The sequence below is a fragment of the Notamacropus eugenii genome, chromosome 3 (assembly GCF_028372415.1).
Source record: "Notamacropus eugenii isolate mMacEug1 chromosome 3, mMacEug1.pri_v2, whole genome shotgun sequence".
Classification (NCBI taxonomy): domain Eukaryota; kingdom Metazoa; phylum Chordata; class Mammalia; order Diprotodontia; family Macropodidae; genus Notamacropus; species Notamacropus eugenii.
The window spans coordinates 289,857,761-289,883,528 of NC_092874.1; the positions used below are offsets into that span (position 1 = coordinate 289,857,761).

The window sequence follows — 25,768 nt, forward strand, 5'->3', positions numbered from 1 at the left end:
GTTCCCCCTTCCTAATCCTCTGCCCCTTTATCCCATTGGCTGGGCTTCAAGGGGCACAATCTGTTCTCCGAAATCTTCCCCAGCAGCAAAGAACCAAGGCAATTACACAAGTTTTGCCCAGAGACCAGAAAAGGCGGGAAGTCTTTTAATAACTGTTCTGGGCTCAAAAACAGGATCTGGGCAGTTTCAAGGCTGTTTTGCAAGATTAGCTGTTCTGGGTGGTTTCAAAACTGTTTTGCAAGATGGTGCAGTTTCAATATGTACAGAGTTTGCATGATATTCTCTCTTTTTGCCAAGGTTGGACAGCATGTTCTAATTGTTATGTCAAACCCCTGAAGAGAATTCGTTATTCCAGAGATTTCATCCCTCACACCAAGAAAAGGTAATCTCAAAGAGGATTTCATTCTAGAAGTCAACAGGTTAAAATAGTCTAAACAAAATATCTCTTAAGGCACAGGAACTGTTCCCCTTAACACATCTCACAGACTCTAGGGCAGCCAAAGAAAGGAATGGTGTAATTATATTGTGGTAGGAGTACTATTTAAATATTCATAGGCAGATAACTTCATTGCATTCCAAAGTCACAGACTTCACCCAGTCATAAATGTGTGCCCTTAGGGCTACACTTTGACCCAGCAATACCACTACTAGGTCTATATCCCAAAGAGATCAAAAGAAAAGGGCCTGGATGTACAAAAGTCTGTATAGCTGCTCCTTTTGTGGTGGCAAAGAACTGGAAACTGAAGGGATGCCCGCCAACTGGGGACTGGCTGAACAAGTTGTGATATGTGATTTTGCGATAGAGTACTACTTCACTATAATAAATGATGAGCAGGATGCTCTCAGAAAAATCTGCAAAGACTGAAGAAATGATGCAAAATGAAATGAGCAGAACCAGAAGAACACTGTACACAGTAACAGCAATACTGTATGTTGATCAAATATGAATGACTTAGCTATTCTCGGAAATACAGTGAACCAGAACAATTCTGAAGGCCTTATGAGGAAAAATGCCCTCCACCCCCAGAGAAAGAACTGATGGGAGTCTGAATAAAGACTAAGGCATATTTTTTTTTTTTACTTTATTATTCCAGGGGGGAGGGAGGGAGTTTGGTTTGTGTTCTCTTTTGTAACATGGCTAATATTGGAAATATTTTGAATGACTACACATGTATAATCTATATCAAATTCCTTGCCTTCTCAAGGAGAGGAGAGGGGACGGAAGGAAATTAGAACTTGGAATTTTAAAAAACAAGTATTAAAAAATTTTATTTCCATGTAATTGAGAAAAAAATAAAAAAATGTTAAAAAAAATCAGTGTGTGTGTGTGTGTGTGTGTGTGTGTGTCGCGTGTGCATGTATAAATCAGAGCAAACCCTATCCCCTGTAATGGAAAGGCAGCAAAGCCCAGGGCTTCCTGAGATCTACACTTCCTAATACCTACTGGACAGTTATTCCTGAATGTCCCATTGGGACCAACTTCAAACTCAACATGGATAATAAATGAATTTGTTTTCTTTCTCCCCTCTACCCTGCCATCATACAACTCCAGGCCCACCACTGAACCAGTCAGTCACCCACACCTACCTCCATATTACCTCTGGCTCTTCCCTTTTCCTTATCTCCCCCATTCTTCCAGGCACCAATCCTGTCTATTCTATGTCCACAACAGACTGACATCCCTCCTTCCATTTCCATTCCCAGGTCACTGTCCTAGTCCAAGTGCTACCTACTGTTTCCTGGGAAGACTTCAAGAACTTCAGATCTGGTCTCCATTTCCTTATGGAACCCAGTCTTGAGGCGTGATGAATCCTCCTCATGCACAGAGCTTAAATGCCACTCCTCTACATAAAAACCTCCAGTGGCTTCGAACTGCCTCCTGAACCCAACTCACACTCCAGACTTAACATGGTGTCAAGGGACTCCACCTTCTAAGGCTGCCATATCTTTCCAGTTTTCCCTGTACCGCACCTCAGTAAAAATCAACACCCCCTATTCTGTCCCATATTTTCCCTATCCCCTTCACACCATTTATTTCCAGCCCTGGTCATCCCCTTCCCCAGCCCACCTCTGCCTTCTAAATTCTCATTCATCCTTCCAAACCAAACTCAAATGCCACCTCCTCTCTATATCCTGGTCAGAGATTTGTTTGTTTATTCTAAGGATCTCAAATAGGACTCTGATCAAATTCCCTTTTATTATCTTTCTTCATATATGTAATACAGCCTCATTATTAGATTATAAGCTCTATGAGACCACAGACCATGTGCTTGTCATGTTTTTATCATCACCCTTCAAGCTCCCAGGATTCAGTACCTGGCACACAATAGGTGTTACAGAAATGCGATCTACTTGGACAGCTTCCATGCTACAATGTAACCTGTGCTAGGATACAAAACTCTCTCCAGCCAAAAACAGAAGAGGCAAGGCTGCCCTAACTTCTGGGGATTCTGTGAGTTTCAGGTAGACTACTTACACTGTGTTTTCATTGTCAAGCTTCCTTTGGAGGACATAACATCAGCAACACTACAAGAAAGCCATCAGAACTCTAATGCAATTAGGGCTCCTGGAATACATGTGGCTGCAGCCTCTTTTTGAGCATGGTCACATTTGGTAAAAGCTCTCAGCTCCAACTCCTGTCATGAAAACCCACTTCTGAAGGAGGATTGGACTAACCAAGGGAGCCAGTCTTATGACAAGAGAAGCAAAATGGGCTGTGGCCTTCCGGCCATCCTCAGAACAGAGCTTAACTGGAGGCTGAGAGGGCTCAGCAGATGCTGTTTGGGAGTGACTCACCAAAATGGGACAACTTTTCTTGGGCAGCCAGAAACCAAGGGCACTGAGTACTTTACACATAGAAGTACCCTGGTATTTTTATCTGTGAAATGAGGGATCCATTTTATATTCTCATCTGGTCCACATTGCCTTCCAGCTCTGGATTCTAACGCAGCCTAAATACATGTTCGACAGCTGCCTTAGGTAGAAGGTATGGTAGAGGCTGAGCATCACCATGACCTCAGATACTCTCTTTTTGTCTTCTTCTCCCCTCTCCAGATGAGCTCATTCCTTTTCCTTTCACAAGAGCTGCTTCTGATCCCAAAGGTGTGCATAAGCCCAGGCGTCCTGCTCTCAAACCTGCACTCTTCCCTTTCCAAACATAATGTCAGTTACAAACCGCTGATTTTATCATTACCTACTTGGCAAAATCAAAGATAGTTTTTAAAAAAGCACATCTGTGAAAAAATAATTTGCTCTGTCTTCCCCCAAGAGAGGGAACAGTTACCTAGGAGTGAGTCAGTCTCAGAATCAGAAAGATCTGGATTCAAGGTCTGTCTTTGACACCTCCTGGCTAAACATCTCTGGTCTTATACAGCAGATACCTATTTGCATTGACAAAGGGACTTTTCTTGCTGGGAGTTAAGGTCAATAAATGCAGGAGGTTTGGTCCAAAAAAAATCCTTCCTAATGCAAACCTTTATTTCTATCACAGGAAGGAAGATCTAGAATGGAAAGGGACCCCGGATAAGGAAACTAAGGCACACAGAGGATCAAGAACTTGTTGTACAACTAGTAAATGCCCGACAGAACTTGAAACTAGCTCTGCCTGGCCCTTAATCCAGGACTCTTATGTGCCAAATCCGAGAGGTTAAACATAGCAAACAACCAGATTAAAATGGAATTGGAAAATATTTAACGCAACGGAGATATGAAGGAACCCAAGTCAGCGCGTGGTTTCCTTCTGTTCCGTTTGGAGGTGTCTGACTCGCTGTCCCCGGCACCTTTCCTCTCTCAAAGACAACTTGTGAAGAAGAGACCTTACACTGAGACCAGCCGCCTCTTGGTACCAAGTGATCACCTGGCAATCGGGTCAGACCCCACGGAGGCAAAGGCGAAAGTTGTGCCATATGGTGACGACAACAGAAACGCAAGACAGAAACATCGAGTTTCGACTTTACCTGAAAAAAAGAGTTCTACGGAAGGAAAAAAATTAAAAGAATGAAAAACGTGCCATGGGGGGAATCTGGGGAGAAATCCAGAAAAAGTGAAAGAAACGTCCGGGGAAATTCTGGCGGAGGGTTACAAGGCCAGGGGCGCAGCGGGAAGTCGGGCCCGGGAATCCCGAGCAGCCCGAGGCCCGGCCCCCGCCCCGCCGTGCCCAGGCCAGGGGCGCTGGGCGCCCCACACAAAAGACTCGCGGGGCCGCACGCGCCCCGACCCCCAGCCTCCGCGGGGGGGAGAGGGGGCTGGTGGGGGAGGGGCCCGCTCGGGGGGCGGGGTCCCGGGCTTACCTGGGATGCATCGGCTCGGCGCCAGGTGTCAGTCCGGCGGGCGGGGGAGAGGGGGCAGAGCGCCGGGCCCTTCGGCGTCGCCCTCGGGAGGCTCTGGCCCTCCAGCCCCCCGAGGGAAGGGGCGCTCAGTCTTCCAGAGGCCCCCGGCGGCGCATCCCCGGCCTCCGCGGGGGAGCCTGGGGCCGGATCCTGCAGGAGAGAGAGAGAGGGAGCGCGGCTGAGCGGCGCCGACCACGCCCCCGCCGACCCCCGCCCCTCCCCTGGACACACCTCTTCTTTTTTTTTTAAGCTAACTTTGCTAGCGCATCCTCCGGCCCCAGCAGGAGGAGGGGCCGCATGCGCAGAGAGGGTGCGCGAACAGCCAATGGTCCGCGGCCCCAGCGGCTTCTCCCCCGGCCCGGCCAACCCGCTGCGCACGCGCAGGCGAATGACAGGGGAGGAGCCCAAGCGCCAGTTCCGCTTTGTTCCTGGGTCGAGGGCCGCTGGCGAAAGCCCCGCCCTCATTGCAATCCCCGCCCCGTCTGTGGGCGCACGCGCACCAGGTACCGCCCCTCCCCCAACCCGCGGAGATCTACACATTCCCTCCCCCCGCGAGCCCAGCATCTCCTGCCCCCAAGGTTCCCCTCCCACCTCCACCCTCCCCTCGGACCGCACCCGCCAAAGCGCCTTTCTGCCACCGGCTCCTCCGTCTCTGCTTCTCTCAGGTTTCCCCTCACCCCCTCCCCTAGTTCCCCCCCACCCCCAAACCGCCGTTCTGCTGTACCACCCCCCGAAACCGTTTCTGCGCGTGCGCACAGAAGGGTCCCCGGAGAGCTGGGGAGCGCCGCACAGTGAGGAAGCCCGGGGGAAGGAGAGACAGCAAGGAAGAATCGAACACCGAGTCATCGAACCGCGGTTGCTAAGCGACGGAGGCGGGTGTAAGGGTCCGGAAGTAGAGATGGTTGGTCCCACATTAGCACAACTTTCTCCTCCTTCTGCAGCGCGCAGTTACCGCGAGGCGCACCCTGCCCTCCCGCGCATGCGCGATGTGTGTCCGCGCGCCTGCTAGACCACGTGTGTGGTGTGCCAGCCACGAGGGACCTCGGAGTCTAGAACAGGGGTTGTCAGAGCTGGGAGGGGCCTGAGAACAGGGGGTAGCTGAACAGAGGCTGATCCCGGTGCAGTTGGAGAGCCTGTTCTGCTTCGCCTCTGTGCTCCTCGGTAGCTAAGGGGCCTGGAGACTGGACGTGGCCAAAGGCTGAAGGTGGTGTAAGCATTTACTAAAGCGGGTCTTATTAAACTTCACGTTGGTAATGTGGTGTGGTCAGGAGGACCCAGTTCAGATCTGGCCTCTGCCAAGTACTCTATGGCTGTGCCACCCTGGGCTGAACGCTCTGGGCCTCAACTTACACACCTGGAAAATGGGCATAGAACCCCTCCCCCACCATGGTGGGGTTTTACCGTGACAGTAAGCCATCCCTGCTGTCAGGCAGCTGGTATTCTTCTGGCTGGGGCAGGGTCACCACTTGTATAGGCATGTACAAGATAGTCAGGAGAGAGACCGTAAGCAGGAGGGGCATCCTGGGGCCAACGCTTTGGAGCTGGAAGGGCTTTGAAAGTGCCAGCTGATGCCCAGAATGCCCAGGCTAACACGGGCAGAGCTGGCAGAGTCAGCTATGAATCAGACCTGGATCCAGGAAGGTTTTCTATGGGAGAGAGGGCACCCCGGGGTTGAATCTTGGAAAGTTGGCATCCCACATGTCCCATTGAAGGCATGGTGGAGCTTGGCATTGCTGTGGAGAGATTCCAGTGCCCGGCCACAGGGGCTGTGTTGTACCTGGGGCAGTGTGGGACCACTTAGGTTTGGCGTCAGGTGCTGGGCCTTGGCCACAGGGAGAGGACTTTACCACTGTGTGGATCATGGAAGGATTGGGAAGCAAAGGGAAACAAGGAGAAATGGAGTCCTAATGAGTGTGAAGCCATGTGGAACTGAGGGAAGAAGACCTGGCCTCTGATTGGATATGGAAGCGGCCTTGACTGTAGGGGTGGAGACCTCAGTGACTGGGAGGATGGTGGGTGGTTGGGAGGGGGAGAAGGTGGTAACTTCTGTTGTTACCATGTTGAAGTTGAGATGCCATTGGGACATACAGGCCGAGATACCTGTCAGGCCACTGATGATACCTGACTTGGAGCTTGGATTGGGGTAAGGACCGAGGGTCCTTTGCTGCTGAGTCTTGAGCCCACTCCAGAACTTTAGTTGAACCAGCATTTACTCAGTGTCTTATAAGTACAAGACACTGTATTAGGAACTAGGGGAACCAGGACAGAAGCAGTCCCTTCCCTCAAGATGCTTACAAACCCTGGGAACTGATGAGATCTCTAAGAAAGTGTGTGTGTGTGTGTGTGTGTGTGTGTGTGCGTGTGCGCAAGATTGAGAGAGATGTCTAAGGACAGATCATTAAGAAAACCTCCTGGTAAGGGAGCAGGAAACAAAAGAATGACCTCATTAAGGAAACTGAGAAGGTACACCCCAACAGGTGGAAGGAAAGACAGAAGAGAAGACAGTGTCCCAGTTTTTCTGAAATGGAATATCTCTGGCCATCCAGTCCAGCCCATAACCCAGAAGCCCCTCTGTGACATACCAAACACAGTCATCCAGCTTATGCCTGAAGACCCTCCCAGAAGTGGGGCCCCCGGGCCTCCATGCCAGGCAGCCTGTTACACTTTCAGACAGCATCTCCTTACAACAAACCTCCATTTGTCTCTTCACATCCTACATGTGTGGCTCCCAGCTCTGCCCTCTTGGGTCAAGCAGTGTGAATGGGATCATCCTTCCAGGTACCATATCTCCACTCATCTTCTCTTTGCCACCTAAACAGACACCCAGACAAACTTCCTGTGGTATCATCTACAGGCCCTTCACCATACTCACTCCCCTCCATTGATACCTCCATTGTCAACTTTTTTCCAAGTATTTTTGCCACAGACTGAACCCAGTCTTTTAGATGGGGTCTGACCAGGACCAAATAAGGTAGAGAGTTAACTTTGAGGCAGCTGCAGGGCGAAGCAGATGGAGCATTTGTCCTGGAGTCAGGAAGACTTGAGTCCAAGTCCAAAATCACACACTCATTATGTGACCCTGAACAGGTTGGAGGGGTTGGGAGGGCATAGAGAGGGAAAAGGTTCCTCCCCCCAGACTTCATATTAAGGTAAAGAATCTAAAAGAAGTCATCAAAAGCACAAGATTTGCATATGTATGTTGTGTCTATGTAGCCTATGGGTGTTCACAGGTGTTTTGTTTTTAGATGTGACTCAAATAGAGGTGTGAACAGATATCTTCCTTTAAGGGAGGCTTTGACAGGAGGAGAGCAAGAGACATGAAGCTAGCTACTTTGTTATCCTCAAAGAGGGGTCCTTGAGACATCTATCTATCCCAGTATCTCCAAATATAGTTAGTCTAAGGAAAGTAAGTAAGGGAAGATCATTAGCCCTTAAAGCAGAGAGAGGGAGGGAGAGAGAGAGGAGAGGCTATATCTAGTCATCCTGATATATATCTGGCCACTGGACCCAGATGGCTCCAGAGGAGAAAGTGAGGCTGGTGACTTTGCATAGCCCTGTGTCTCCACAGCATCACCTTCCTGATGTCACGTTCCTCTTCAAGAATTAAGGACAAACCACATCCCCAAATCCCCTGCCCCAACAGAAACCCTCCCATAAAAATACAGATGAGGATCATCAAACAAAAGAAATCAGCACATTGGGTATGCCTGAAAACATGTCTTGTTCTGCATCTTTCACTCAATATCTCTCAGCCTCAGAGAGATAATAGGCAGCAAACATTTATTTTATATGCAAATACACATTTATGAAAGACATCCAGGGCCAAGGACATGCGGCCATTCCATTTGTCAAAATTTCCCTATACGTGGCTCCTACGAAAAGATTTCTATTGGATCCATTTACCTCTAGCCATAACAGTCATATTGTGTGTGTTCATCCTTCATTGACCAAGAAGACCATGCCATCAGAGAAATAACAACGTGACTTGCACTTGGCTATGCAGGTCACCAGCCTCACTTCTCCAGAACCATCTGAATTCAGTGACCAGATATTCATTATAATGACTGGAGATGACCCAAGATAAGGCAATTGAGGTTAAATGACTTACCCAAGGTCACACAGCTAGTGAGTATCAAGTGTCTGAGGTGAGATTTGAACTCAGGTCCTCCTGACTCCTGCACTGGTGCTCTAACCACTGCATCACTCCTGTGGGAGAAAGATTAGACATGTCCTGCTTGGCTCCTGAGAGCAGAACTAGGATCAGCCTGTTTGGAAGAGACAAAGTCAGGCTTAATGGCAGCATGAGTCTCCTAACAGTTAAATGACATGGGCTGCCTTAGGAGGCAGAGGGCACCCCCTCCCTGGAGATCTTTTATCAAAGGCTGGAGGACCACGATGTTCACAAAGGCCCTTCCCAACCTTATAACTCAAACATCCAAGGGAATGTTACCTGGACCTCTGACTACTATTTAATTAGTATTCAATTTTAGGTTTCCATAGCACTGAAATTTTTTATCGCAAAGAAAGCAAAGAAAAAGGGAAAGGACCCAGGTGTTCAAAACTTATAGTAGCTCTTTTTGTGATGGCAAAGAGTTAGAAATTGAGGTGGTGCCCTTCAACTGGGAAATGGTTCAGCAAGTTACAGTATATGATTGTGATGGAATATTATTGTGCTATAAGAAATGATGAGAGTGATGGTTTCAGAAAAACCTGGGAAGACTTATATGAACTGATGCAAAGTGAAGTGAGCAGAGCCAGAACATTGCATGCAATAATATCAATATTGTAAGGATGATTAGCTATGAAAGACTTAACTATTTTAATCAAGACAATGATGTAAAATAATTCCAAAGGATTCATGATTAAAAAAAATTACTACGGGGTGGAGTAGAAAGATGGACTTGTAGAAGTTCCCCTATGTAGCCCATGAAAGACCTGTAAAAAATGACTCTAAACAAATTGAGAGCAGCAGAAGTTACAGAATGACAGCGAAAGAGATTTCCAACCCAGGACAGCCTGGAGGGCTGACAGGAAGGCTCTATCCCACTGGCCAAGCAGAGCATGGCCCAGAGGTGTGGCAGGGACAGAACCCAGAGCAGACTTAAGGGAGCCACCAGCGACAGCAGTTCCCAGATTGCTGTGCTCACAGACACCACAGACAGCTTCACAGGTCAGTGAGAAAGCTCCTTCACCCAGAAGGGATCACAGTCTGGACCCAGGGCTGCATCCATTTTTGGAGCCCTCCTGGGGGAATTGAGCAGCTGATCTGAATCTCAGCTCTGAGTGGTGGCCCTGCCCCTGCTTAAAGTTCCTGGAGGAATTTAGGCACTGATCTGAATCTCAGGCCTGAGAGTGGCCCTGGGGTGGTAGAACTGGAGGCTGTTGTGGAGAGGGCATTCTACTCCCAGATCCTGGGCAGAAAAGTTTTTGGTTGTTCCTAGACCAGTGCACAGGCCAAGAGAGGAATAAACTCTTCTCCCTTGATTGTGCCACCTTGGAGGAACTAAGAACTTACAGGTCCCCAGAGTATACTCTCCTCTTAACAAAGGACTCAAAAGTCAAGTAACTGGCTAAGAAAATGCCCCCAAAAGGGAAAAAAATAAGAGTATAGAAAGTTACTTGAACAGGTATTTCCTTCCATCCTTTCAGATGAAGAAGAACAATGCTTACCATCAGAGGAAGTCAAGGCTTCTGCATCCAAAACCTCCAAAATAAATATGCAATGGTCTTGGGCCATGGAAGAGCTCAAAAAGGATTTTGAAAATCAAGCAAGAGAGGTGGAGGAAAAATTGGGAAGAGAAATGAGAGTGATGTAAGAAAATCATGAAAAGAGAGTCAACAGCTTGCTAAAGTAGACCCAAAAAATGCTGAAGAAAATAACACCTTTAAAAATAGGCTAACTCAATTGGGAGAAGAGGTCCAAAAAGTCAATGAAGAGAAGAATGCTTTAGAAAGCAGAATTAGTCAAATGGAAAAGGAGGTTCAAAAACTCACTGAAGAAAATAGTTCTTTAAAAACTAGAATGGAGTAGGTGGAAGCTAATGATTTTATGAGAAACCAAGAAATTACAAAGCAAAACCAAAAAAATGAAAAAAGTGGAAGATAGTGGGAAATATCTCACTGGAAAAACAACTGACCTGGAAAATAGATCCAGGAGAGACAATTTAAAAATTATGGGACTACCTGAAAGCCATGACCAAAAAAAGAGCCTGGACATCATCTTTCATGAAATTATCAAGGAAAACAGCCTTCTGGAACCAGAGGGCAAAATAAATATTGAAAGAATCCACTGATCATCTCCTGAAAGAGATCCAAAAAGAGAAACTCCTAGGAATATTGTAGCCAAATTCCAGAGTTCCCAGGTCAAGGATAAAATATTGCAAGCAGATAGAAACAATTCGAGTATTGTGGAAATACAATCAGGATAACCCAAGATGTAGCAGCTTCTACATTAAGGGATCAAAGGGCTTGAAATATGAAATTCCAGAAGTCAGAGGAACTAGGATTAAAACCAAGAATCACCTACCCAGCAAAACTGAGTATAATGCTTCAGGGGAAAAAATGGTCATTCAATGAAATAGAAGACTTTCAAGCATTCTTGATGAAAAGACCAGACCTGAATAGAAAATTTGACTTTCAAACACAAGAATCAAGAGAAGCATGAAAAAGTAAACAGGAAAGAGAAATCATAAGGGACTGTTTGCATTCCTACATGGAAAGATAATATTTGTAACTCTTGAGACTTTTCTCAATATTTGGGTAGTTGAAGGGATTACACAAAACACACACACACACACACACACATATACACACACAGAGCACAGGGTAAGTTGAATAAGAAGTGATGATACCTAAAGAAATAAAAGGGGTGAGAGAGGAATATGTTGGGAGGAGAAGGGGAGAAATGAAATAGGACAAATTATCTCTCATAAAAGAGGCAAGAAAAAACTTTTTCAAAGGAGGAGAAAAGGGAGGAGATGAGAGGGAAAAAATGAAGTTTACTTTCCATATTTGGCTTAAGGAGGGAATAACGTCACTCGATTTGGTATGAAATCTGTCTTACACTACAGGAAAGTAGGGGAGAAAGGGCAATGGGGTGGGGGGATGATAAAAGGCAGGGCAGATGGGAGGAGAGAGTAATTAGAAGTAAACACTTTTGGGGAGGGACATGGTCAAAAGAGAGAATAGAATAAATGGGAGGCAGGATAGGATGGAGGGAAATATAGTTAGTCTTACACAACATGACTATTATGGAAATCTTTTGCGAAGCTACACATATATAGCCTGTATTGAATTGCTTGCCTTCTCAGTGGGGATGAGTGAGGAGGGAGGAAGGGAGAGAGTTGGAACTCAAAGTTTTAGGAATGAATATTGAGAATTGTTTTTGCATACACCTGGGAAATAAGAAATACAAGTAATGGGGTATAGAAATCTATCTTGTCCTTCAAGAAAAGAGAGAAGATGGGGATAAGGAAGGGAGAGCATATTGAAGGAAGGGGTAATCAGAATGTAAGGCATTATGGTGTGGGGGGAGGGGAGAGATGAGGAGAAAATTTGGAACTCAAAATTTTGTGGAAATGAATGTTGAAAACTAAAAATAAATAAATTAATTTTTAAAAAAATGCTGTCCACCTCCAGAGAGAAAACTGATGAACTCTTGAGTGCAGACTGAAGCCTGATTTTTTAAACTTTGTTTTTCTTGCTTTTTTTTTCAACATGGAGGGTTTTGTGCATGATTTCACGGGTATAATTGATATTGTATTGTTTGCATTTTCAATGGATGCTGGAAAGAAGGGATGGAAGGAGAAAATTTTAAACTCAAAAGTTTTAAAAAGAATGCTAAAAATAATTAATAAATTGATTTAAAAAAAATTTCCAAATCTGTAATTCTGTGATTCTCTGCTTCTGTGAACCAATACAAAGCTAGGTATACACAGAGTAGAAAGTGGTTGGGGCGGAAGAGAGAAACAAAGTAGTAAAATTTTAGCAGGGAGAGAACACTTGTTAGTGGAGGGATCAGAGAAGGCTTCAGGAGAAAAGGACAAGCCTGGACTGAGTATCGAAAGAAAAGAATTCTGAAAGAGCAAGAAGTGCAGTATCATGGAGAGCATATTGGATCCCGAGCCAGAAGACATGCTTCTGAATCTCGATTTTCCCTTCACTCACAGTGTTGCCCTGGGCATGTCACTCATACACAAATGTGAAGGTGCGTGTGCTTGAGGGAGGATTATTTTTATCCCACTAGCGTGCAAATTTAAGACAAATCTCTGTCTTGGTGAGACTGTTAATATGTGGATGTCAGAGGCATGCACAGCCTTACCTTAGACACAAAATTAGTTTGTTCGATACCCAGCAGATAACCAAGTGAATGTTACCATCACTAATTAGTATTCAACTGTAGATTTCCATAGCACTTAAAAGATTTTTTTTCAACATGATGTATCTGACATATCTAACTATGCGCAATTATTATGCTGCATTGTAATTAGGAGAACTAGTCAGCAGCACACATCATAGACTATAATATTATTTAATTTTTTAAAAAAATTTTTATTGTTTTAAAATTTAATTTATTTGTTTTTGTTTGTATGACTCATTCATTTCACAGTATACTACCCCTCCCAACTGAACCCTCCCTTCTCAAGTCAAGTCATGAAGTGCTGATGGTTGTTCACTAGTTGTATCTGACTCTTCATGAGCCCATTTGGGTTTTTCTTGACAAAAATACTGAAGTGGTTTGCCCTTTTCTTCTCTAGCTCATTTTACAGATGAGGAAACTGAGGCAAACAGAGTTAAGTGACTTGAACAGGGTCACACAGCTAGGAAGTGTCCATGGCCAGGTTTGAATTCAGGAAGATGAGTCTTCCTGACATCCACTTTGACACCTACCTACCACAAGCATTGATTAAGCAGCTATGTGCTAGTCACTATTGCTAAGCATGGAAATACAAAGGAAAGCAAAAGACAGTCCCTTCTCTCAAGGAGCTTACACTCAAATGTGGGAGACAACGTGTCTGTATAGGTTCAAACAGGATATATGCAGAATAAATTGAGATAATCATAGAAGATAGGCATTAACCTTAAGAAGGACTCAGAAACACTTCTGCCAGAAGGTTGGGATGTTGGCTGAGTCTTTCAGGAAGCCAGTGAAGCCAAGAGGAAGAGACAAGGAAAGAGAGCATTCCAGGTATGGCAGGGCAGCCAGTAAAAATTCATGGAGTCAAGAGATGGAGTGTCTTGTAAAAAGAAAAATTAGTTAAGCAAAGCCTTTTGAGAAAATAACTACAACTAAGAGTATTTCTCCCCTTCAGTTTCCCACTTCTCTACTCAGAGAAGGAAGTGTGATTTCATTCATTATCTGTGCTCTGAGACCAGGATTTGTCCTTGCAGCTAATTCAACTTCCACAATCCCTTAGTGTTGTTTTTATTTACATCAGTGTTAATCATTGTTCTCCGATTCTATTTGCTTTGCTCTGTATGAGTTAATGCAATTCTTACCGTGCTTCTCTGAATTCCTCAGTCTGTTTGTTTCTTATGGGACAATCATTTTTCTGTTGCATTCACGTTCTACAATCTGTTTAACTGTCCCTAACAGATGGGCAACTGGTTTCTTTTGAGTTTTTTACTACCACAAAGAGTATTGTGAATATTTTGGTGTCTGTGGAGCTTCTTTGTCTTCTACCTCCTTGGAATATGTACCTAAGTAGTGGGATCTTTGGAAGAGTATGGACATTATAGTCATCTTTTTTTTTAAAGCAGAGTTACAAATTGCATTCCATTGTGGTTGGAACAATTCACAACTCTGTCAACTATGTATTAGTGTGTCTATCTTTCCACAGTTCCACCAACGTTGATGATTTCCACCTTTTGTCATCTTGGCCAGTTTGTTAAAGTATGAAGAATTTTACATTTCCATTTTTCTTATTATTAATGATTTGGAGAAATCTTTCAAATGGCTCTTAGTAGTTTGACAATCCTCTGAGATCTGTTTGTTCATATCTTTTGACCACTTATCTACTGGCTAAGTGCTCTTGGTCTTGTATATTCAAATAGTAAAGAAGATCAATATTTGTAAAGTGCACAGTAGTACAGTACTTGACATTTAGTGGGCACTTAATAAATCTTGTTCCCTTCCCTTTGTTTCCCTTTTTCTGTGAGGATTAAAAAATGCATAGGATTTCAAATACAGTGCAAGTAGAGATTTCACATTATAAAACAACACAAAGTAAAAGAATAGGAAGAAAAAAACTTTGATATTAAAATATTTTGAGTGGCTTGAGAGACTAAGGATAGGAGATGGCCCTATTATTTCATTAACTTTGTGTTCTATTATATTTTAATCAAAATATTTTAAGCTTTTATTTTTTAAAAAATATTTTTTACCAATTACATCTAAAATAATTTTTAACATTTTTTTTTTTAATTTTGAGTTCTAAATTCTCTCCCTTCCTCCCTCACTCCTTAATTAAAAAAAGAAATTTCCAATTACATTTTAATCTGGTGTTTGACACTTCTGGCGTAGAGAAACTTCTAGATAAGGAAACCCCGTCTATTGATGAAGGTTGGCACATTCTGTACAATGTATAATTCCCAGGGAGCTGTGAGGGCACAGAGGCACTGGAAATCCAGGCAGAGGGTTCTGAAACTCAAGTCCTTATAAGATACAGAAGTTTTCTGAGAATGTGTCTGTCTCGTATATTTTTAGGGAACTTTTTGAATCAGAGGACTGGAGATTGAATCTGGTCTGTGACATTATTACCCATGTGACCTCAGGCAAATCACTTAATCTAACGGGGCCTTCACTTTCCTTATCTGCAAAATAAACCCTTTGGGTCAAGTGACTTTCTAGATGCCAGTTGACGTTCCTGTTATCCTGTGCCTGTCTCCTAGACCCCTCATATTTGCCAGGACAAATCTCAGGGTAAGTTAGATCAATGATCTAACTTTTAATAAAAGGTGACTAACCTGTGACTCAAAGGAATAATTATTTGCCTTTCATTTGTCTTTATGGAAGAGTTTTTCAGTAGCTTCAGGCAGATCCTCGAGAGTAAACAGTGAAATACTGGACATAAATAGGAGCCTGTTGGGGCCACACCATGAATGTGGCTTACAAGCAGAAGGTCCATGTGTAAGATTAGGGTGCATGTGGGCCCCCACTGGTTTTTCTGATAGATTTGTAAAGTTGAAACATACACACACACACATACACACACACACACAGACCCTGATGATACAATTAGGCTTTAAAAGACTTTCATCTTCAAAAGCCTTTCCTTAGACGAATGGACTAATTAGTCATTTTGGGTTGTATGGCAAAAAGTCAACTCTTCAAAGTCAGCCTTGCTTCTCCCTAGAACTGGGACTCCCACCCTTTCAAGTAGAGCATTTTCACCCCCAAGGGAAAAATAAATTATCTGTGTGTGTGTGTGTGTGTGTGTGTGTGTGTGTGTGTGTGTGTGTGTATATTTAAATACTGAAAAGAAAGGAAATAGCTACCCGTGCTCTATAGAAGGACAGGGGTCCTTGGATTCTGGGTGGGATTACAGGAGGTCGGAGAAACTGCACTTAGAGATGTTTACAGTAAGCAAGGGGAGAATGTCTGGCGGCATTTCTTATTGTGGGACTTTTGATGGTTTTCCTTCCACTCCCCCTCTTTCTTTCCTCTGTCATTTTTTGCTTCATCTTTCTACTTGTTTTCTTTCTCTTTTGTCTCATTCCTTTTCTCTTTTTTACTCTCATTTTCTTGGTTTTTCCTTCCTTCCTTCCTTCCTTCCTTCCTTCCTTCCTTCCTTCCTTCCTTCCTTCCTTCCTTCCTTCCTTCCTTCCTTCCTTCTCTAGAAAGTCATTTGACTCATAGGGCTCATTTTACAGATAAGGAAAAAGAAGTTCCAGTTAGATTAAGTGATTTGCCTGAGGTCTTACAGGTAGTAATGACTCAAAAATCTCCCTAAAAACATCCTCAGAAAACCTTTCCTTTCCTTTCCTTTCCTTTCCTTTCCTTTCCTTTCCTTTCCTTTCCCTTTCCTTTCCTTTCCTTTCCTTTCCTTTTCCTTTCCTTTCTTTCCTTTTCCTTTCCTTTCCTTTCCTTTCCTCTTTCCTTCCTTCTTTCCTTTCTTAATTGATAGTATTTTTGGAAGTAAAGGAAGAGAATCCATATGTAGTCATAGCTTTAAAAAATAAGTTTTCCTGTCCCCTTTAAACCTGACAAATTGGGAATCAATTTCCTACATGCAGTCACTGCTAAAATATATCTTCCTGTCCCCTTTAAATCGGACAGATTAGAATTGGCTTTCTGAGGTTGAAGAGGGAGGTCAGGCAGTCCTGTTTCCCCCGGGGTCCTCTTGGGTTTGACGCACCTTACAGCCACAAGAGAGCACTCTTTCCTTTGATGATCCCCCCCACCCCCCACCTCCACCTCCCTGGGAATGAAAGAGCCACTTTTAAGTTTGCAAACAGTCTAAGAGCTCTTCCCATTAGCCTCGAACACCAGAAACCACAAAGACTGCACTTGGGTTTTGATTTTCAAGGAGAAAAGCCTCCGGTGAACTCTTTCTTGGCCTGACAGCAGATCCTTGGGTTCCTGGGCGGGGCTCTCCCAAACCCGAACATTCCTGTGCACTTTGCAAGCTACTCATCTCCTGAAGACTTCGACTCAGTGGATTATAATAATTGAAAAGCATTGGTAGCTTGAGAAGATTACTTTGTGTTGGGTGTGAGCTGGCATTTCCAAGCTAACGGACAGAATGTAGGGGACTCTTTGTTATCTTTTGAAATAAGAAGATTAGAGGAGGGGGAAAGGTGGATTTAAAGTATGGATTAGTGGTCCTGAAAACTTTACCTACCAACTCAGCTCAGATCTTTATATAAAAACCTCAGAGTACAGTGAATTTTTTAAGTCATGGAAAGTTGCCTCGAAACCTCCATGGGAACCTGAATTTGCTGATTCCTGTCCGGACCCCAGATCTTCACCTAAGACATACTAAGAAGTAGTGGTCTGGATTTAGGTCTCTCCAGATAACATTCACTCCTGCTGGGAAATCAGTCCCTTTGGAGACTCATTTTTTTTTTTTCAGAGAAGAATGGAGAGCAGTAAGTCTGATGGTACCCTGAAAAGAATACCATGTCACTTTACTGCCACATCCATGAGCATGCCAGGGAATCGAACCAGATTGTCTTTGGGAGAGCCCTTCCACGTCTCCTTCCACCTAGATGGTGGTTACTGGGACCGAGCCTACTACAGGGGCTGCTCAGGGAGATTCACCTGCTTTCCTCTGCCAGGACAGCTTGAAGTGTTAGACTGTGCCTTCGAACCAGCCTTCATTCAAAAACGGAATGAGCGGGAGAGGCAAAGGGTGCGCTGTGTGAATGAGGGATATGCTCGCCTCCGGGACCACCTCCCCCGGGAGCTGGTGGAAAAGCGCCTCAGCAAGGTGGAGACCCTCCGAGCTGCCATCGGTTACATCAAGCATCTCCAGAATCTGCTTGACTCTCATTCTCTGGGATCTTGCAGTAAGGCCAGAGAGAATCCAACTATGTCCAGTGCTGACCCAAGAACAGAGTGCAACAGTGATGGAGAATCCAAGGCCTCCTCAGCCCCTTCTCCATACAGCGAGGGTGAGGAGGTTTGCAGCTAGGCAGTATATCATCTTGGGGGAAGGGCATTATTTTCTGGACTACTTTAAACATTTTCCTACCTATCTGTAAAAAACTCATTCAAGGAGTTTCCATTATGGTGATGTTTCTCCTTCAAGTCAAGGTATTCGGGAGGAAAAAAGAAATGACTGCTTCAGTGGGGAAAAAAAGGTATTTTTGTCCTTTCATTCTAAGGGGTTTTCCCCCTTAAACAATTATATGCCTGCAACTAAAAGGAACTTTCAAAGTAATATCTTTTCCTGTACATCTTTCTCTGAAAAGCAGGGGGGTAAAGAATGCAGATACATTCCTATTAACTTAATATCCTAGGATGGCCAGGGGTGGGAGAAGAGGATTGGAAAATGGTGTAGGAAAGAAAAGAAGACAGGCTGTCAACAGAATCCCAGAATCCAACCATTATTCTAGACACTTTAAAGAAATGAACACCTGGAAATTTCATCTGTAAGAGATGATGGTAAATTATATAGAGAGATGCATAGGTCATTGGATGGACGATGATAATAGGAAATCCTTAAAAGAACACACCCTGCCTGAACTCTTCTCTGTGTGAATTCGGTTAGAACTCTAACGGACTCATGGTTTTCGGTGACTGTGACCTAAAGCTGGCAGCCCAGAGCTAATTTGCCAGAGTCGGCACTGGATAAATACGGTTGATGAGCTGGGAGGGGAAGTCTCTCTACAAGGTGCCTGTAAGGATACTGCTTCATGAAATGTTGAGCCCTTGAGAATTTTGCAGCATTGAACATAAAATAAAACATCTTAGAATGTTAATGATCTCTTTGAGGGGTGAGATGTTTGAAGATGGAGGAGAGGATCAAAATGCATTTGAAAATTTCCTCCCCTCCACCTCTTTTTATCACCGTTCTCCCCTTTCTCTGGGGAGGTGTCCTCCTTCACATTGTTCTCTCACTTTCTCTCCCTCTCTGTCTAACTTTTGATTAAATTAGAAGTTGCCCCATGGTAACCGACTGAAGATAATTGGATGTGACTTTTTGATGGTTGTGCTGTGCTGGGGAACAGGAGGAAAAGTTTGGTAAGACAGTGGCAGGGGAAGAGAGAGGGGACCTATTTCCAAGTTTCTCCTCTCATGAAGACTCAGTGAAATTATCCACTGTTTCTTACATAAAATGAGCAACAGAGATGTTGGGACTGAGACAACAGCCAACTGGAGGTAACTGCACACTGTAGAAAGAAAGCCGGGTGAAAGTTCTTGCCTGGCTACTTACAGCTGTGTGTCTTCTCAGCCCAGACCCTCAGTGAAAAGTCTTTGAATCTGTAAAAGGAGAGGGTTGGACTAGAGCAGGGGGTTCTTAATCTCGGGTCCGTGAACTTAAAAAAAAAAAAAAGATAACTATTTCATTAGAACTGGTTTCCTTTGTAATCCTGTGTATTTTGTTTTGTGAATTTAAAAGCATGATTCTGAGAAGGGGTCCAGAGGTTTCATTGGACCGAGTGTCATAGGGGTCTAGGATACAAAAAGGGGAAAGACTCCCCCCACCAAGGGATCACTGAGTCCCCTCCAGGATCTGAATCCTCCACTGAAGGGCAGGAGTCAACTTCTCACCTCCGACTTTGCTTCCTGATGGAAGCATAATGGCAATGATTTCTTGTCGAAAAACTACCATGATGGGGTTCCACAGAGAGAGCCAAGGCTGCTCACAACTCTTTTCTCCATAGCCTAGTTTTCTCAGGTATCTGAATACCTAATCAGGGGAACATTCTAATACTTACCTAATGGGGGGGGGGAAGAGGAGAGAGGGGGGAGAGAGAGAGAGAGAGAGAGAGAGAGAGAGAGAGAGAGAGAGAGAGAGAGAGGAGAAGGAGAGAGAGACAAGGGAAGGAGAAAGAAAGAGAGGAGAGGGAGGAGAGAGAAAGAGGGAGGGAGAGAGAGGAAGGGTGAAAAGGGAGATTGCAAGCAAGGGAAGGAGGGAGGGAGAGGGAGATGGTAAAGAAGGGAAAGAGAAGGAAAGAGAGAAACAGTGGAGAGAATATATATATATAATATGTATATATATATATATATATATATATATATATATATATATATATATATATATATATATATATATATATATATATATATGGAGAGAGAGACACAGAGAGACAGACAGAGAGACAGAAACAGAGAGACAGAGACAGAGAGAGAGAGAGAGAGAGAGAGAGAGAGAGAGAGAGAGAGAGAGAGAGAGAGAGAGAATTCAGTCAGGTCTCTGTGATGACAGACAGATTTCACCAAGTGATACGTCTGTAGTTGCAGCAAAACTGCACTAGCCAAGGACTTAGAAGCTCATATTCACAGGGTGATGAATGTAGGAGCAACAACATCTATCAAAGACTATATTACTGGATTATAGAGGGGCTGCTATCTGCAGCAGAAGGCACATCAAAGGATTGTAAATTTAGAGGTGGAAGGGGCCTCAGAGGCCATCTAGTCCAGTCTCCTAATTTTACAGAAGAGGAAGCTGAGGCTGAGAGGAAAAGTGACTTGGCCAAGCTAATAGGTGGTAAACTTCAGAGGCAGGATTTGAACCTGGAGTCTATAGCCCCAGAGCTGGTGCTATTGCCCAAGGTCGTAGGTATTATGGGGCAGAGCTAGGATTGGAACTCCATACTCATTCTAATGGGTGCCAGAATATGGCCTCAACAGTCAGTCAGTCAGTCATCTACCATTTGTTCAGTGCCTAGGAGGTTCAGGGACAGTATAAAGCTCCCTGGATTCAGTCAGAGGCCCTTGGTTCAAATCTGGGCTTTGGTGCTATCTGTGTGACCTTGGGCAAGTCCCTTCAACTCTTTGGGCCTCAGTTTCCCCCTCTGTAAAAAGACGGAGTTGGCCTAGATGCCCTCAAAGGTCCCTTCCATCTTCAAATCAACGATTCTGAGTCTATCACATTGTAGGTCAGAGGAAGCGAGAGCGGGATACTGAGTTCATGTTATATCAGACACATCCTGTGTTCACTGCTGCCTCACTTGTGTCTTTCTGTCCCCAGTGTCTGGTATGTAGTAGGTGTTTCATAAATGCTTGTTGCTGAATAGACTGATAACAAGCTGGGTTGTGATGGTCCTCATTATTCAGTAGAACTACTGATTTTCAACTATCCAGACACACATCCTAGAACAATTCTGGGTCAAAGACTTGGTTCTGACTTAAGAGCAGCAGGTCTTTGGCTTGAATTATAACACATATGATAATTATCATGATATATAATTATATATAAAATTATTTTTGTCTTCCTTGTATAGATTCAGTTCCCTCCCTTATGAGCCCCCTGACATATCCTGTTTCTTCATCCAAGGAGGATGTTAGTCCCCTGAAAGGCAAGGTCAAATGACGAAAGCCTGTGTATGTTATATTTACTAATTAAAAGCAAATGGGGAGAATGCCTGCGTTATCTTGCTGTCTGGGGGCTGCAGGAGAGGATATCTGACCAAGTCCCTGAGTATCTGCAGAGTTTTTAGCATGACTTTATTTTGGTAAAGAGCCCAGTCTCTTTACATTCAGAACAAGGCCATAACTATGAGAAACTCTTTGGGGGAATTTTTTTTTTAATGAGCTCTTAGGTCTAATCAACATAACTTTTCTTTAAAGTGGAGGAAAAAAATCACTCGGACAGTCTCTGGAGAGACTGATGGCCCTTCTTTTGTATCAGGAGGGAGCTCTCTTATAGACAGAAAAGTGGGAAAGGAGATGTATTCCCTGGAGCTCTCCAGAACTTATGAAGATGAGCCAGCCATGGGGTGGAAAGGAATCTCCCCAGGAGTCAGGAGACCTGGGTTCAAGTCCTGCTGTGATACTTTGTAGCTTGAAAATGTTAGAGAAAGCATGGCCAGGCTTAGATTTAGGAAACCTGGGTTTGAATCATACCTCTGGCAATGACCTTGAGCAATATGTCCTTGAGCAAAGCTTCTACAGTAATAAGCTAGAGCCAGAAGGGTCCTCCAAGGCCATTTATGTCTAGCTCAACCCTTTCATTTTACAGGGGAGGAAACCAAGGCACAGATAAGCATGGTCCCACAGCTAGCAAGTAGCCCAGGCGAGTTAATAACAATAATAGCTAACATTAAGGTTTGCAAATCACTTTACAAACATCATCTCATTGAATCTTCACAACACCTCTGTAAGATATTATTATCCCCATTTTACATATGAAGAAACTGAGGTCAAATGGCCTAGCCACTTACATAGCTAGTAAGTGTGAGAGGCAAGATTTGAACCCAGACCTAGCACCTTACTCACTGTGTCACTTACCTCTCTTTAAGGATATGCGTGTTCGTCCTTCGTTGCCAAAGAACACCATGCCATCAGAGAAATAATGACATGGCTTACACTTGACTTTGTTTTGAGTGAGGGAGGGCTGTGCAGGTCACCAGTCTCACTTCTCCTCCAGAACCATCTGAATCCAGTGACCAGATATTCATCAGGATGACGAGATGACCCAGGATGAGGCAGTTGGGATTAAGTGACTTGCCCAAGGTCACACAGCTAGTGAGTATCAAGTGTCTGAGGTGAGATTTGAACTCAGGTCCTCCTGAGTCCTGCACTGGTGCTCTATCCACTGCACCACCTAGCTTCCCTCTCTTCAAGGATACAGTTTCTGTGACTCCAAATCCAATGCTTTCTCTAGTAGCCTTCTGGGAAGAGAAAGGTAGTCATGAAAATTGTGCTAGATGCCACAGTTTTTAGAGCACTGGGACTGGGGTCAGGAAGACCTGACGTCAAATCCAGCCTCAGACATTTACTAACTGAGTGATGCTAAGGCAAGTCACTTAACTCTGTTTGCCTCAGTTTCCTTATCTGTAAAGTGAGCTAGAGAAGGAAATGGTAAACTACTCCAGTATTTCTTCTAAGAAAACCCCCAAATGGGGTCATGAAGAGTTGGACATGACTGAAATGGCTGAACAACATTATAGTCCAGTCCCTGTACTAGGCTAGGAAGACACAAAGACAAAAATGAAACCATACCTTTCCTCAAGGAGTTTATATTCTACTGGGTGAGAGAGGAAGATGAAGTAAATCCATCCAAAGTCAATAAATACAAAGTCATTTCAGTGAGCCGTAGGGGAGATCAGAATTCTTTGGGACTCAAGTTCCATTTTCCTTTCAATCTTCTCTAAAATGATAATATAGTAATAAAACCACTAGATTTGGAGTCATAGAAACAACTACTGTGCCACTTTTTAACACTACAAATTTATTTTAATCTCAACTGGTCTCTCAGTGCAGGAGGAAAATCCTTTTAAGGCTTCTTGATTGATTCGTTTTCCACACCCCACAGAAGCTTCTTCTCCTTCCACCAGCCTTCTGCAGCCTCCTCTGTAGAGCTCCTCTCTTCTTGCTTTATTGGATTAATTGAGGTCATTCATCATGAATTCCATCTTTCCCCTCCTCCTCATCTCAAAACCCCCTTTTCATCATCTTTAGCTCCACCTTTCCTCCAATAATGAGCAACCAAAGCCATTCTCTCTATATGTGCCTTTGATCCTGTTCCCTTCTGCTTATTTTGGCAGTTTGACTCCTTAATCTTCCTCTCTCTCTTTTTTTTTTTTTTTCTAATTATCAATCTCTCTCATGTGGCTGCTCAAGATATCCGCTTAGGTACAGTATCATTCTTATCTGGGCTTCTTGTGGAGCCATGAATAACATTCAGTGTGTCCTTGGCTCCCAAATGCAGTGATACCCTCAAGTGATTCAGGGACACCACTGGGATTGCCAATGAAATAATGAGAAATTCTCTGGACCAGTAAAGTTCACAAGCTCTTCTTCTGGTCAAGGGAGTAGGGGAAAGAGGCAGAGGGAGAAGGCTAGTTGATTGGTTGGTTGTTGTCCCTCGTTCTCAAAGAGAACCAAAATGACATCACCATGATGAAGTCAAGTTTCAGTGTGTCTGACTGTGACTTGGAATGCTTGGAATGCTCTACCATAGATTGGGCACAGATAGTCCGTGTAAACATTTGGAGTAGTTACTCCAAATTTTTGTATCCTACATTTCCTTTGTGCTGTTTCAATTCTGCTTTGCTCATAGGGAGAAGGCTAAGTCTACAGCTGAAGGATTCCCTAACTCTCTAAGAGACTGCTCAAGGGATTTAGCTGAAATATTCTCTTTATTTGGCATTTGCTGGGATGTAACTCTCTTCCAAATACTCGAAGAACTTAGGTTTTGTCCTGGTCTATTTTAAGAGTCACGGGGTATCACTACATTTCTTCAGCCAATACACAGTCTTCCTAATAAACTCAACCCTATTCACCCAAGAACATTTCCCACTTAATCTAAAGTGAATGACTGATTAGTTGATTAAGCCTTAGTCTCACCCCAAGGTATCAGGACAGCTTTAATCTCGGAGAGTGAGCTGTTTAATTCACTCAGTCAGTTCTATCCTTATATATCTTTGATACTCATTCATTTCTTTTATCACTCTCCCTCACTCCCTCCTCCTCACTGTGTTGTGAATAAACCCCCTGACATTCTCAGCTTTTCTATTGCATATCATAATGACATCCCTACTCAGTCATGATTAAGACCACGCTTGAGATTGATAGACCCTATGGCTATCACTGATACTTGCCATGCTATTGTCAGTCCTAAGGACACAGACTTCATCCCCGTCCACGTTGTTATACACCTCAGATTGTCTTTCAGCAGCTCCATAACACTGGGAAAGAAGTTTGTGTTCTGGGTCAGCAATTCTCAAATCTAGCCAACCAAGCCAACAGATGGCTCATGCGTGTAGCACCTTTCAAAAGCTTTTCCAAGCTGGTACTGTCTAGAGAAAGGTTGAATTTCTTTCCCCTCCCAAAGCTGCTAAAGTCTATCTTTATCAGATGGGTGAAGATAGGTCATGATCCCATTTGTCACTCAGTCAATACAAACTCTGGCAAAAATGTGGACCCCCATTAGCCCTTCTCTGTGGAACAATTATGGTTCCTCTGGGCAAATGTTCTGACTTTATCAATGGTCCAAGAGCCAAATGCATCAGTTAACTTTCATCTCTCAAACAGCTGGGGGAGGGGGAGGAGAAATGCTTACAATTGCTTTTTAGTTCTTCTCTTTGTCCATTAAATTATAGAACTGTTTCCAGCTCTTTGATTATTATCATTGTGTCTCTTAAGAAAGTTGCAGCCTCTTCTGGGTGGTGAGATTGTTATTTAATCCTCAAGCTGCAATTTAACTGGGTCCTTTGGTAAAGACCTGTCAACGGCTTTTTCATGTTACATTACTCATTGTCATTAACCATGGCCAGAATGAAACCGCAGAGACCACAGAAGGAAGTGTATTCAGACAGTAAAACTATCCCAACTGGTTTCTACATTTGAAGTGGGCAATGGGGATGGGGGGAGGAGGGCACATCCTTAAAGAGTCTCTCTTTTCCCTGACAACTTTCTGACACTGGAAAAATTGATAACAGAGAAAGCTTACTAATGGAGCATAAAGGGGGCTTGAGGAATTCTCCAAATCAGCACCCCCAGCTACAGGGAGATCAATAGCTCGGTCATCCACAGAGTGGATTCCTAAGAATGTTGGGGCTCAGGGCAGGGAGTGGGAAATACACCCTCTAATCAACTTTGTAATTAATGAGGTGGAGATTTTTAAAAATAATAACGAAGACAAAATTGAGTGGGAACAGAGACTCTGGGATGTTGGAACTCTGTATATGGAGAGAGTTTGTTTAATGATCCATTTGGGAAGAGACTCTTGGGATGTAATGAGGCTGTCTTCGGGGCTGACCTGTGGAAGGGCTTACGGGACATATGGCTCCTGTGACTGCTCCACGGTCCTTCCCAGCTCTGATGT

The 25,768-nt window shown here is 44.0% G+C and overlaps 2 protein-coding genes across 2 annotated transcripts in view; one reads left to right on the top strand and one right to left on the bottom strand.

The window, feature by feature from the left end:
- PRDM4 (PR/SET domain 4) overlaps positions 1-4,488 on the bottom strand; it is a 38,268-nt gene extending 33,780 nt beyond the window's left edge. The window contains exon 1 of the mRNA XM_072655841.1: positions 4,290-4,488. Within this exon, the coding sequence (XP_072511942.1) occupies positions 4,290-4,300 (11 nt within the window). The 5' untranslated portion in view covers positions 4,301-4,488. The remainder of the gene's footprint in view (positions 1-4,289) is intronic.
- A 12,287-nt stretch (positions 4,489-16,775) lies between these two features.
- On the top strand, positions 16,776-19,360 carry ASCL4 (achaete-scute family bHLH transcription factor 4). The gene has a single exon (XM_072655844.1). The coding sequence runs from the start codon at positions 17,408-17,410 to the stop codon at positions 17,960-17,962; it is 555 nt and encodes a 184-aa protein (XP_072511945.1). The 5' UTR covers positions 16,776-17,407; the 3' UTR covers positions 17,963-19,360.
- Positions 19,361-25,768: the final 6,408 nt, after the last annotated feature.

Coding starts and splice junctions, on each gene's coding strand:
- ASCL4 (XM_072655844.1), top strand. CDS start 17,408: ATGGAGAGCAGTAAGTCTGATGGTACCCTGAAAAGAATACCATGTCAC.